The 13,500-nt window shown below is 40.1% G+C and overlaps 1 protein-coding gene across 2 annotated transcripts in view; it reads right to left on the bottom strand.

The window, feature by feature from the left end:
• Window positions 1-889: 889 nt before the first annotated feature.
• Window positions 890-13,500, bottom strand: part of KIF5B (kinesin family member 5B) — a 42,024-nt gene continuing 29,413 nt past the window's right edge. Inside the window, exons 25-26 of one of the 2 annotated variants that reach the window (XM_072854589.1) lie at window positions 11,156-11,288; window positions 890-1,264 (exon numbers count right to left, since the gene is read on the bottom strand). In XM_072854589.1, the coding sequence (XP_072710690.1) occupies window positions 1,162-1,264; window positions 11,156-11,288 (236 nt within the window). In that variant the 3' untranslated portion in view covers window positions 890-1,161. Of the gene's footprint in view, window positions 1,265-6,184; window positions 8,760-11,155; window positions 11,289-13,500 lie in introns of those variants that run through there. The other variant, XM_072854590.1, reaches the window with a different exon arrangement.

A 13,500-nucleotide genomic window follows, 5' to 3' on the forward strand; every position in this document is an offset into this window, starting at 1 on the left:
TTCTGGTTAGAGCTGGATGAAAAGTAGAAGGAAAATGTTTGTTAAAATTGACCATGCTTTAATGCTTATTTTTATGCGCTTTGGCTCTTTTTTTATGCACATTCTTTCATTTCCCGGTTCCCAGCTCATTTTCACCAGTGTGTCTCCAGGTTAATAAACTCACTCCAAGCTACGCGGATGCTTTGAGTCCAATTCGAACACTTTGCATCTCTGATTAGCCCATAACAGGCGAGGTACTTGTTTGCTGCCATATTGTCACTGAATTATCCCGCGCTGGAACTGGATGCCACTGTTTGTCACCATGGGAATGAAACATTAATTTAATGCTATCTGCATTTATTAGAGAGCAAGCCCATTGTACGGGCTGCCAAGGGAAACTGACAGTCCTCTACAATAATGAGCGTGGGGGGAAAAAAATCCATTTTTCATCAGGAATGACTCTTCCCACCTCTCTCGTGCTGCTCATGTGTCTGTGGATCAATGGAGACAAGTCAGCTGGAAATGAGAGAAAAAATGTCTCAAAGCTTCACCTATGAGTGGATTTGATAATGATTCACCCACTGCACAGCTCTGACTTTCTGCATCTTATATCACTATTTTGCAGTTCAAATAAAGATACCAAATTTTGTGACATTTCCAAGTATCTTCCTGCAAAAAAATTGTTTAAATAAAGAGAGGAAAATTCCCAGGAGAATATTCTGGTACTTATTCAGAAACATAATATGCAGCTTTTCACTATATTTTAATGTCAAGATTCAATTGTATGCAGTTCTGTGGGATAGAAGAGTTTTACAGTCACTGCTTTACATATCATGACATAGAAAGACACACACAGGACCTGCTCCCATTTCTTTGTGACAAATGGCCCTTGTTCTGCATGACAGCAGCAGCAAAGCTAGTTGGGTATTTAGCATAACTATGAATTCTGCAGGTTTTATTTAAGTGACTTTATACAGGCCATGCATCAGGGGAGTCTGCAGTAATACTACACCTGAAGAAAGTCCATAGGGTTTCTCCTCGCAGGTAGGATGCATCAGGACAGGCTGGGAACCAAGTGGCTGAGCAGCAGCCCCACGGCAAAGGACGTCGGGGTTCTGGGGGACACGAGGCTCTGTATGAGCCAACAACGCACGGAAAAGGCAAAGTGCCTGCTGAGCTACCTCAGGAAAGCTGGAGCCAGCAGGCAGGAGGAGTTAGCATTCTTGTGTACCCAGCGCTGAGGAGGCCAAAGACAGTTTTTCTGTCACCTGGTGAAGCGTCCCATCTGAAATCAGAGATGGGGAAGAGGTTTGTGGGATGGGAAGGACCTGTACAAGATATAGACACGTTTAATGGAAGAAAAACATCTGGCAACTTGGAGAAAGCTAGTGAAGCCTCAGCCCTCTGACAAGACAGCTGCACTGTGGCCCGGCTGCTGCCTGTCTGCTGGCAAGTCGGTGTGAGAAAACGCAGCTTTTTTTGGGGGGGAGGGACACAGAAACACAGGCGGGTAAGCAGTAATGCACAAGAGCCCCAGGCTGTCAAACGCACACGCTCTGAGCAGCCATTTGCGGTGATTACCGCCTGCAGGTAACACCAGACAGCCCTTCACGAACGACCGGGCCCCTTCCCGCCGCCGGGCCCCGCGAGCCCCTGGCGCCCCCTAGCGGCGGCGGCCGGCGGAGGGGCGCTGGGCACAGCGCGGCCCGGGGGACGCGGCGGCCGGATGGGGATTTCTCCTCACAGGCAGAAAACGGGCCCGGGCCAAGGGAGAGAGCGGGGATCTGATAATCCGGCAGCTTCAGCAACTGGATCCCTGGACCAGCGGTTCTCAGTGCACAAGATCCCTCTCCTTCCTCTCTCACATCCGTGTGGTCTCGGGTTAATAAAGCATCCACAAAAGGGGTTCGCAAGGGGTAGGTTAGTTTCTGGTTGTTAATACCCTGCTATGCATTGCTGAAATTTTAACCCCAGCTGGGCAATGCTGTTTTTACTACCCCAAGTAGTGACATGCCAAGTGCAGCTCACACTTTCTCATCATCTCGTAGGCTCATTCACAAAATAGTCCTTTCCTGAGCAGCTAGCAAGACATCAGCAATGACAGAGGAAAAACTCTGGGTTTTGTTGTAAACTGCATTTCAGACCTAGGAAGCGCCACACACCAACCTTGACTCTTATTACTCCACAGCGTGGACTGTGTTTTTGCCACTTGAGGAACTGTGTTTTGGCTCCTCTCCTGCTACATGGCCCTGTGGCACGTGGCCTCACAGGGAAGAAAACAGAGACCTGTAGGAGCAGGAATACAAATTTCTTCCAGGACAAGCAGGCAGCTCCTTCCTTCCCCCAGCACAGTGACAAGTCACTCATGCCAGGGTCCCAAGCCCTCCCGTCTCAAGGGGAAAGGCGGTGGGGGCTGAGGCTGGCGGCAGCAGGACCAGGACCTGCCTGATCGCTCATGAGCAAAGGGAGCCGTGCTGCCTCTGCAAAATAATCCACTAGTCTGTGGAAACCTGACAAGGCACAGCTCTGAAAGCCCGTACGAGAGGATACCCTCTCCCAAAGGAGCTTCCCTCTTCCATCAGCAGTGGGAAGGGGCCCACCCTGCTGCAGTCCCCGCTGCAACCGGGCACAAGAGACCACAGATGGGCACCAGGCTGCTGCGCGTGGCTGACACGAAAACCAGAAAGGCCTCTCCGAGAGCTGTGGTTGAAAAGAGCTTTCCTGGGCCGCAGAGTAAGATCTGTCATGGTTTCTGCTGAAGGGTACTTCTTGCAGTAAAAGCATTTAAAGAATCATTTACACCCTCTCAGGAAAAGACCAGCACAAAATACTCTGCAAATACCTGCTTGTAATAGGATGCTGAATGATCATGTAAAACACCTATCATAGCAGCACAACACCTCCCGGGCTGATCAGAACCTGACGTGTTGATGGAGACAATAAGCAGACAGAACAACACCAACATTTACACTTTGCTGAGCTAATTTACTTTTTAACACACTTTTTAATGCTGCTGCTGACAAAAGCCAAATCAAGCATCTGCTAGAACAGCAAATGGCTTCACAGGTACCTCCAATATGGTGTATCAGCTGCAAAGTGTATCTGGTTGCAGGAGATAATTTGAGCTGACTTTGGGAACAGGGCAGGGGCTGCAGGTACTTGTGACTCACAGCAGATGCTGTGAAAGTAGCTCTCTGAGAGGTGCCCTAGGAGTGTGTCTGAGTCCTTTCCACACCCAGTTTTGTGGGTTTAGGAATGTGGAGAACGTGGGTTATGTTGCTCTCCTTACTTGCTGGAGGGAGGTATCAACACTTCCCTTGGTACCTTAGGTGAAGAAGACAGTTGACAAATCCATCAGCAATACCGGTATGCCTACACCGTGTAGAGCACAACAGACCCTATAGCGAGTATTCTGCCGAAACATACACCTGCAAGGTATCTGGGGTGCAGGTATGCCACACCATGCTATGCAACACCCCTTTCTTTCCCTTTTTATAGTCATTAGCCTTTTATTTTCCTTTTCAAACATAAATAGGGCAAATATGCTCTATTACAATAGTCTCATTTGTATGTATTTTTCTTCTTCTTTTCTTTTGCATTATATATTTCTTCTTCAGATAACTTTTCCTCTCCCCATTAACACTGGATAGCCTAGCTGACTGATACGCTCTGCCCTTTCAACTTCATAATGAAACACTAAAAGGAGTTAGCAGCTCAAATTACTCTCCCTGCCCAGTCCCACTTCACTTGTCATTCCCCCCAGCAAGCACCGGTTAAAGATAAAATGAAATCCTGCAGGGAGTTCAGGAAGAGTCATGTGTTACAATTTCTTGGTCCATTCAAGAGGGAAGCCACCCCAAGCCAGTCAATGGAACAAACGTGTTGTGTCAATGAATTCCTTGGCAGTTTGTGGATTATCAGTGCAGGTAACTGCAGTTTTTCCTTGTCAGAGATGTATTTTTTTCTTCATTTCAGAAGTAATTTCAGGTCATGCCATGCCATTGCTTATAAGAAACTTTAGAGTGAAAGGAGATTTACTTTCCTTTTTGAGCATCCCTTAGTCCTATTAAAAGGGTTTGAGTTGGTCGTCCCCTAGTAGACACACAGATCTATTCCAATGCGAGTACTTCACCAGTGTGACTGAGCCATCTTCCGTTAATAGGATACACTATGAAATATTTTATAGTCTCAGATTAGCTCATTATTGAGCAATTTTACAGATGCAATTTCTTCCTCCTGAGATCTTTTCTTTTACATAACTGTACTGGCAGACCTCCTTTATGCTTTTATATATATATATTTATATATTAAAGCTCTATAAATTTAGCTGAATCTTTTTTTCTGAGAAAATTATCCAGATGATTGCCGCCTGACATAACTAGATTGCTCCATAAAAAACACCATCACTCAGAAAAAGCAGAATCAACCATTACAGATTACTGGGAAAGGAAAAGAAGGGGGGGGCGAGGAAAGGAGGGAGAGCGAGAGAGGTCAACAAAAGTCCAGGTGGCACAGAAATGTTGGAAAGGGATTAATCTCTCTGAAACGAGAACAAAGGGTCACCAAATCAGCAGAAGCCAAGTTCACAAAACTAGAGAGGTTCATGAAGCAAGTGGTAACTCACTGGAATTCCTTTCCAACCAAAACCAAGGCAAGTTTACATGGATTCCAAAGATGACTGTCCAAGCATGTGGATAAAAGGAGAACTTTGAGCATCACCACACAGACAACTCACACCATACTCAGGAAAGCCCCCAAGGTGACTCATCTAGAGAAGACTATTGAGAGGAATCATCACATTGATGATTTTCTGGGCAACCCATAGATCTGGCATCTCTGGAGACGGATTTAGTTAGATGAGCTCTTGCTCTGCACCAAACCAATCATTTGTTCTGTCAGACTGGCAGAACAGAAGATCTCCATTTCACTTCCCTCCTTCACTGGCTAGCTGGGAGTACATAAAGCACAAGCAGCTAACAGCTCAAGCTGAAAATACAGTAGGCATCAGGTGCTACAGATGAATTGGCAGTTTTCAGAATTTGTAATCTGCAGGCTGAACTGCTGCAAGCAGGCGCCCATTGCTTCGTGCATTCCCAAAACAAATAAAATTCATCATCATCTTTAAAAAGCTTTAAAATTGGACTAAGTTGCTCAGGAACTAAATCAAATGCACATCACGTGCCAAACACTTGATGAGCTTCTACGCTGTTTCATTTCAAAGTTTCATCTTAAAGAACCAGGGTGGAACATAAGTGAATCTACAGTTCCTCGACTGCCAGTAGGCCTGAATTAAGGCAATCTCCTCTAGTTCTTAAATTTCCTTCTGCTCCTGGAAAGAAGAAAGTATAGTTGTCTCTAACCAGGCTTCTACTTACTCTAGAATGCAACCATTTAAAAAAACCAAACAAAAAAAGAAATCACTTGATGAATAAGATGTAGCAATAATCTTACATATCTAACCCCCGATTACAGCTAGGAAATAACTACATGTAGACATAGCTTAAGGAGAGGAAGGGTTTGTTGGTGAGGGGTTTGGGGTTTGTTTTTCAAGTCTGTTTTTGAAAAGCACCTGAATACTAAGAGTTTGGTTTTTTTTTTAAAACAAAACAGCTGCTTTGAGCAAAAAAAGAAGTCTCTCCTTTGAGAGAAAGAACACCCACATCTATGCCCTATGCCAAGGGAGAATTCTTTCAAGCGTGTCACTTAATTGTATCCAAGATAGATAGGGTGGAAGTGATGTTTAAAAAAACCAAAACACACACACAACCAAGAGAAGCCATGAAAAATTGATATTGTCAGAATATTTATGAACTACATAGAGTATATGCCTTTTGGGAGAGGTCAAAGGAATCTGAGATTGAAGGGGTTCAAATTCTGATGTACTGTGAATGTAATCGATTTCTGAACATTTCCATAGGCATCAACTGTTGGGGGAATTTTTTGTTCTTTTGTTTGGTTTGGGGGTTTTTTGTTTGTGTGTTTTTTCTATCATGAACAGTCTTTTGAAGACTAAGACTTAAATATTCATATTTGTGGGGGGGAAAGCTTACTTATATTAACACACACTGGAATAAGAGGTTAGAGACATCACATGATCATGATTTACATAAAGATAACTGGTCATGAAACCTATCAAGTGAAAAATATTATACGGAGACAATTTAACAAACAAGTGTAGAGACTGAATAAATGCACGAAGTTCAAAGATTTTTCTTCTCTTTATTTAAACACAAATACATTTACAGCATGCAGGTAAGTTAAAACTATATGGCGTCTTCCCCAAACCAATTGTTTTAATGCATCTTAAGTGTACTGAAGTTAAATCATATTCCACAGGTAGACTTGTCCTCTCATGTCAAATTTAGAGTTACACACAGTAGTGAGTCAGCATTTAAGTTATGTAAATAATTTAGTTGTTCACCAGAAATAAATATTATTTCACCAAGTTCCTATCCTAAACCATCTTTTAAAAAATATGATCTAGAGGAACATAAAAATAAGAACCATTCAAAGACTGCAAGTTGAAGCAGCAGCGTTGAACATTCCCCGTATAGACTGAATATTTTAATTTACAAAAAACAGTAATTATCCTGTCTGGCTGACCTATGACAACCAAACCAGAAAACAAAGTTGTTGGTTTTTTTTCTTTTTTTTTTTCTTTTTTCTTTTTTACATTTTAAGAGGCAGTTCTTGGTAAACTTCATAAAAGGTTTAAAATAAAAAAAAAGTTTAAATATAAAAAGGTGATGTACACTGAGCTACAGGCTAGTTACCTTTTTTTTTCCCCTCAACACAGCAATTTTCAGCACCAAACCCCATGATAATTACCTACAGGAATGAAGCCCCTATTCACAGGGATGAGAAAAAAATCCTGCTTCATTTGAATGTACTTTAAAGAAAGTGGGGTTTTTTGTTTTTATGATTGTATATTAACAAATGAAGGTCTGAAAACCTGTAGTTAACATTGAGAAAGAAAACAGACAGTGCTGTTTCCATTATGAGAAATTTCATTCAAAATAGTTTGCTGCTCCTTTATTTTTCTTTCCTCAGTGTGCTGTCTTTAATCATGCTCTAAAACAACTGCAAGTTTGGAGTGTTTGGCAGCCTTAATGAACAAAAACAGTCTTAAAAGCTGAAAACTCCAAAATAGTGAGATTTCCGACTGATACACTCAACCTTTAAAAATCAAACTATTAAAAATTCGGACTACTGCAGATATAGAAAAAAGTGGTTCAAGGTCTAAAATCGGACTACACTCCATCCTAATATAAATATTTTGTCTATTTATAATATAAAAGTTGAAAGTGATTTGCTGTCTGAACAGTCATAGAGTCTCTACTATCTCCACAATAACTGATGAATACCCAGCAAAAACACTCAAGCCAGCACACAAAGTGGTACTGGGTCTGAAAGCTAACTGAATTCTTTCAGTAATACTAAGTTCCTTCTTTCTCAAAGACCTGGTAACTAATTTCTATCCAGAAGAAGGCTGTTCTAAAAATTATAGTGGCTAAACCCTAGGAATAAGTTAGGCAAATTATACTATAAAAATTTTAAAACCCAGATTCAGCTCAGTGGGAGTATTGGAGCTCAAAAACAAAAAAACCCCGTTTCATTTTCTTAGCCACTTTACAGGACTTTATTGCAAAGAGAAGTAAAATATTCAACAACTACTACTGTGGACGCTTCATATACCTACTTACAAACGGATTACAAATACAATTCAGGGTAGCACTTTATTTATTTTATTACTTTTTTTAAACACATGTCTCTGGGATTTCCAGATATATCAGTTTTAAAAAGTTGTATCCTTTATTAGTGTATCTGAATTCATTGGCCAGTTGCTGAAAAATTTTTTTTAATTGAAAGTTAAAATTTTAGCCAAAAATTCCAGTACTGTGTATGTAGTGGAATATCAAGTTAAATTTTAGATTGCGCTCATTTCACTATTATAAAATAGCAAAAGTGAACCGTCACAGATACAGAAAAATGGACAGACAGGCTCATCAGAATGAAGCAGAATGTTTTCACTCCACCAGACTGTACTGTGTGTAGAATCAAGAACAGGACAGATGGGATAATCCATTGCCAAAGTCTTTTTTGTAAACTTAGGTTTACTCTTATTACTGTACAATATTTAATTCTAAATTACCCGATAAACGGGCATTTAATCAGATAACAGTTAAACAGCCTTGTTCATACTGAACTCTTTAGTTCTGTGGTGTAGCGGTCGCAGTGCCTTATGGCAGTTGTCGTAAGCACACTTCAGTATTCTTACACTGTACAAATAAATTTAGTTCCAATGCTCTGTGTAGCATTCCAAAAGAAAACTGTGATGTAGAGTGCCGTTCTAATTCAGTGGGACACGTAGTGTTATGTGAAGTGGTAGAAATGAAAGTATACTTAAACAGTCGCACATTCCCTAAGACAGTAAGGTGTACACAAATTAAGCTAGAAAATTTGAACTAAGATTTTCTCAACGTACATTCAGCTTGGCACAGTGCAGACTAAATTTGAGACATGAAAGACAAACTGTGTCATGAGCAGAGCTACACTTTAAGTAACATGTCATTTTTCAAGACGCCAAAATTGCACTCTAGGTTTTTTTTGGGAATCAGTTAGCAGAATCTGTAGAAGTGGGAAGAGCTGTACAGGCCAGGTATAATTTATACATTTTCAAAAAATAATCCTACAGTCCCCAAAGGGAGAGATTATTGTCATGGAATGACTCCCTCTACACGATTTCCAATCCTCCTCACACTGCATTTACTTTTCAGCAACTGTAAATGAGAAAAATAACAGAGTTAAGTGCTTGCACCTCATAAGCCAAAAAACCCAAGTTATTTACATTTACAGTAGACTCTATTCACATAGCCTTTAAGAGCCCAATTCTTAGACCACTCAGATAAGTGCTAATAAAACATCTGCTTTAGAATAAGAAATTACGTAATGCAAAGCATGTAAGCAATGCTGTCTGTTACCACCACATTTACAACACAATAAACTGACTGGGTATCCAGTCTTGACTGCCTTAACGGAGTAAGCATTACAAACACATACCACTTATAACCCAGCTCCATTTCCCATGACTGTTGCTACTTTTCCAGGCCAGCAAGAACTGCCTGGATACCACCCACCAGCTGCTGCAAAGTTTTGACTTTGCTATTTTGGAAAGATGAAATGGGAATGAAGAGATCATTTGGCATTAATCATCCTAAAAAAGTTTGATTTGCATAGGGAAATAACAATTTACCATCTCTATTTCTTTAATGTTTCCAGAATAATTTGTTAAATGGTGGTCTCCAAATGTAAAACAGTACATCATGTTCCTACTGTACCAAAAGTTCTTCTCTAACCAGAAGTTCAGATGCTTAGTATCTGTATTAATCCTCAAAAAAAGTATAACAGACACTACTATAGAGAAAAATGATACTGGCTACCTGAGCATTCACAAACTCAGAACAAATTTATATCTAATAGTAAAATAACATTCAAGAAAGTTTTGTTCCTTTACTTCCATAAGGGACAGGTTCTTCCAAAAACAAGATAGCAAAGTTGGAATAAATTACGACCACTCTCCTGCCTTTAAGTGCTAAACTCTGCTTGGTTCTACACCAATAGGTAACATGCTGACATTAGAAAAATTATATGAAAGCTTTACAACTGCTTAAGGGATTCTGTAACCCTATTACATAGGCGGGTTTTTTGTTTGTTTGTTAAAAAGGAGTTCTAGCCAATACTTAGCAATTTTGCACTCCTCCATGATTTAGCTACAAATAGTCCAAAAGTCAAAGTGCTAAGTTTCCTATTTAAACTCCTCAGGACCAACAGTGAAAGCTCTTCTCCAAAGCAAGATGCAAGCTCAAAATTTAGTTATTTATTGCTGATTGTATCAACTATTATAAGTACACTTAAAGAAGTATGAGACTAAATAGGCTCTCTTCAGTTTGAAATCTAGGCAACGTCAGAGCATGTGCAAACTCATGCTAAAGTAAGCATCTAAAATAAATTGGGTCAATCATACCTTGAAATGTCTCTACATTGGACAGCTGAGATAGCTACTTGGACTACAAAGGCAATCTATCTGAAAATTAATTTCACCATATCGACATAATCAAGAATCCATGAATTGCCAGCTCCTTGGTCATTCAAGGTTAAAGTACATATCACTTCAACCTCTTAGTAAATAGGAGACACTGCTGAACATAACCAGGTACCCTAACTAGTACTACAGTCTGATTTTCTCTACATTGGAGAGAAAGCTTTGAAAAGTCAGTCAGCCAATAAAAAGAAACAAATGGAAACAAGATTAACATAAGCTGCTCTGAAGCCCTTCAAAACAGAAGCACCCAGGACTCAAGCACCACGCAATCGTTTTATGAGTATTTTCAAACCAAATATGCAGATAACCGTAACTAAGGGAATGCCTAGAAGACATTTATACAAACACTCAAAAGTGAAGATGACAGAGAATGCAGCAAAGCATTACTGTTAGGTGACCAACAGACCAGCTATAATGTAGATGTTAAAGAGAGACATGATTCTGTGAACAACTTAAGCATATTAAGTACCAGACTACATATAATTACTTAGGAGATTAGAGATATTTTTGAGTAAGTGCACATATTAATTTCAATTACTGTAACTGTATTTTAACTAGGCTAACATTTTAAATTTACCAGATGAAGACATGAATTTTTCTGTTAAATACTTCCAAATTACTTACACATGAAGCAGTGTGCAATTGTAGTAAGAACAGCAAATAAACAATATAAGAATAGGGTCATTTTTTATTTCACCACAATGTTTTCTGAAGAAAACCATATTTAAAGAGATACTAGCAAGCCAAAAGAATTTAAACTGTCCACTCCTTTCCCAAACAGTAGCTATTGGCTGTGACTGGTAACAATGAGTAATCTCCAACTGACTGTTTTCACATTTTGTTCTACTCCAGCAGAACAACTCCAGAACTACTATTTTACAACAAATACCAGTTTTATAACAAAAGCATTAGTCAGATGCACACATATATTGTTCCTCTAACTATAAAATTCTGTAAAAAAAAAAAGTAGTTCATCTTATTATTCAAGTGATTTTATGCCACAGAATGAACCGTAATAAAACTAATACAAAGCGGTTTAATCACATATTTAAAAATCCTACAAGACAAACTTACACTTTGTCTTGCCGTCCTCCACCTCCACGCAGTGCAACTGGCTGGCTGTTTTGAGTGAACGCACCTCCACCACGAATTGCACTTGGATGAGTTGGAGAAGCTGCTGGATGCTGGCCAGGACGGATAGGCTTAGCTGCACGAAAAGAAACATGACTTACAAATATATACAGCACAATTTTACCTTTGATTATTCAAATTTACTAGTGCTCTATTTTACAGTATCCCAAATGTAACAACCAAAATTGAATGCACTTCAGAAAATAAGTTTAGGAGATGGTATTCTGAGAACCTAACAGATTAGTATAAACTATAACAAGCCCTGAAAAACAGAGAAGGTTTTGCTTTTATTGTCCCTATTAGAATTAAAGCTAGCAAAGCTTTTGATAATGATGATCTTCACATGTATTATCTGCCCCACCTAATGTATTTCCCTGTAAGAGTCCTATTTCTTGGCAATAAGAACTCAAATAAGACACATTGCTAGACAAAGTTTCATGAGGGCTATGTTCCTGTAAGGAATCATTATACCCTGCTGTATTTCCCACATCTAGATTGATAAGCCACTAGTTACTCTGCTCTGCAAGTGGTTCTGCGTACCAATTACTCCACAGGTAACACTGCTTCATCAACTTCTTACCACCATACAAAAATAAAACTTGCTCTATTACTGAATTCAAAAACAGTAGTTTTGACAGCTAATTCACAAGCTGCATACACTTTGATAAACAAACTATACTTTCAATCCATTTTGCACTAGCTCTTAACAGGACATGCACAACAGTATGACTTTACAAAGTTCTGTAACATTAAACAGAAGCATTTACAGTTTCAGCAGGTAAGAGTGGACATACAGGCAGCAACGGCATCAGAGAAACACTTCTCAATTTCTGCCTTATAGGAAGCTGATCTCCAGTAAGACATGCCTAGTTCAACTAGGCACTTAAGGAGAAGAGGCTTTATACTTGTGGTAAGCTCACTGGGGAATTCTGTCTGTCTTCTTGGAGATCACTTGAGAGAAAGGTAAGACAGGAAAGCACCTGTCTTCAAGCCACCACTTGAAGCAACCAAACAAAAAATTACAACTTTATTCTGCAACAGCTCTTTGCAGACCTACAGAAAATGAGCAAAGTTTAACTGCAATGCCCATTTCAGTTGCATTAACATTTAAGAGAAGTGTACTGATTACTGAAGTCCCGACACAGGACAACAAAAAGGCTGGAACATGTAGTCACTTCTACAACAATAATGTAATAGGCACAGTTGTCCTCCACACCCTCTTGGCCCTCAGCACTTTACAGCATAATGGCAGGTGGACTGTCCTGGTTTCAGCTGGGATAGAGTTAATTTTCTTCCTAGTAGCTGGTATAGTGCTGTGTTTTGGATTTTAGTATGAGAATAATACTGATAACACACTGATGTTTTGGCTGTTGCTAAGTGGTGTTTACACTGGTCAAGGACTTTTCAGCTTCCCCTGCTCTGCCAGGTGCCCAAGAAGCTGGGAGGGGGCACAGCCAGGATAGTTGACCTAAACTGGCCAAAGGGCTGTTCCATACCATATGACATCAGGCTCAGTATATAAACTGGGGGGAGTTGGCCGGGGGGGTAGCAGTCGCTGCTCGGGGACTGGCTGGGCATCGGTCGGCGGGTGGTGAGCAGTTGTATCACTGTTTTTTTTTCCCCTTGGGTTTTGCTCCTCTCTCTCTCTCTCTTGTTGTTTTCCTTCTCATTACAATTTATTATTATTATTATTTCCAATTCTTAAACTGTTCTTATCTCAACCCATGAGTTTTCTTACTTTTTCTCTTCCGATTCTCTTCCCCATCCCACTGTGGGGGGAGGTGAGCGAGCGGCTGTGTGGTACTTAATTGCCAACTGGGGCTAAACCACAACAAGGACCAAGGGAATATGACTGCCTTCCCACCACACAGTAAGAAACACTACTACAGATTTCTGTTTTTTCTATTCTTTTCCCCTAGGGAAGGCTACGGAGTACTATACATCTTGGAACAAAAAAATTAAAAGGCAATTGGGGATCTTAGGATGTTAGATGTGGGTTTCTGTCTGCCTCTCTCCCACAAGAGCAAGAGACAGCAAGACAATTTTGTTGTTGTTTAAGGTGATGGCTTAATCTCCTTACTTTGGAATACCTACTTAGTCTTAGAAATTCTTATGGAATCATGTTAAAGACCTAAGACTCACATTCAGTGTATCGTTTTGTTCTAGCAAATGGAACACACATTCAGGCTAGAATTCTAGGTTGGTAAGCCTTTCCCAGCATGTACAAAAATCCAGCTACCAGGAAGAGATCCATTTAAAATAAATAAATTTAAAAAAATCCCAACCAA

This window comes from Ciconia boyciana, chromosome 2 (assembly GCF_034638445.1).
Source record: "Ciconia boyciana chromosome 2, ASM3463844v1, whole genome shotgun sequence".
In the NCBI taxonomy this organism is placed as follows: domain Eukaryota; kingdom Metazoa; phylum Chordata; class Aves; order Ciconiiformes; family Ciconiidae; genus Ciconia; species Ciconia boyciana.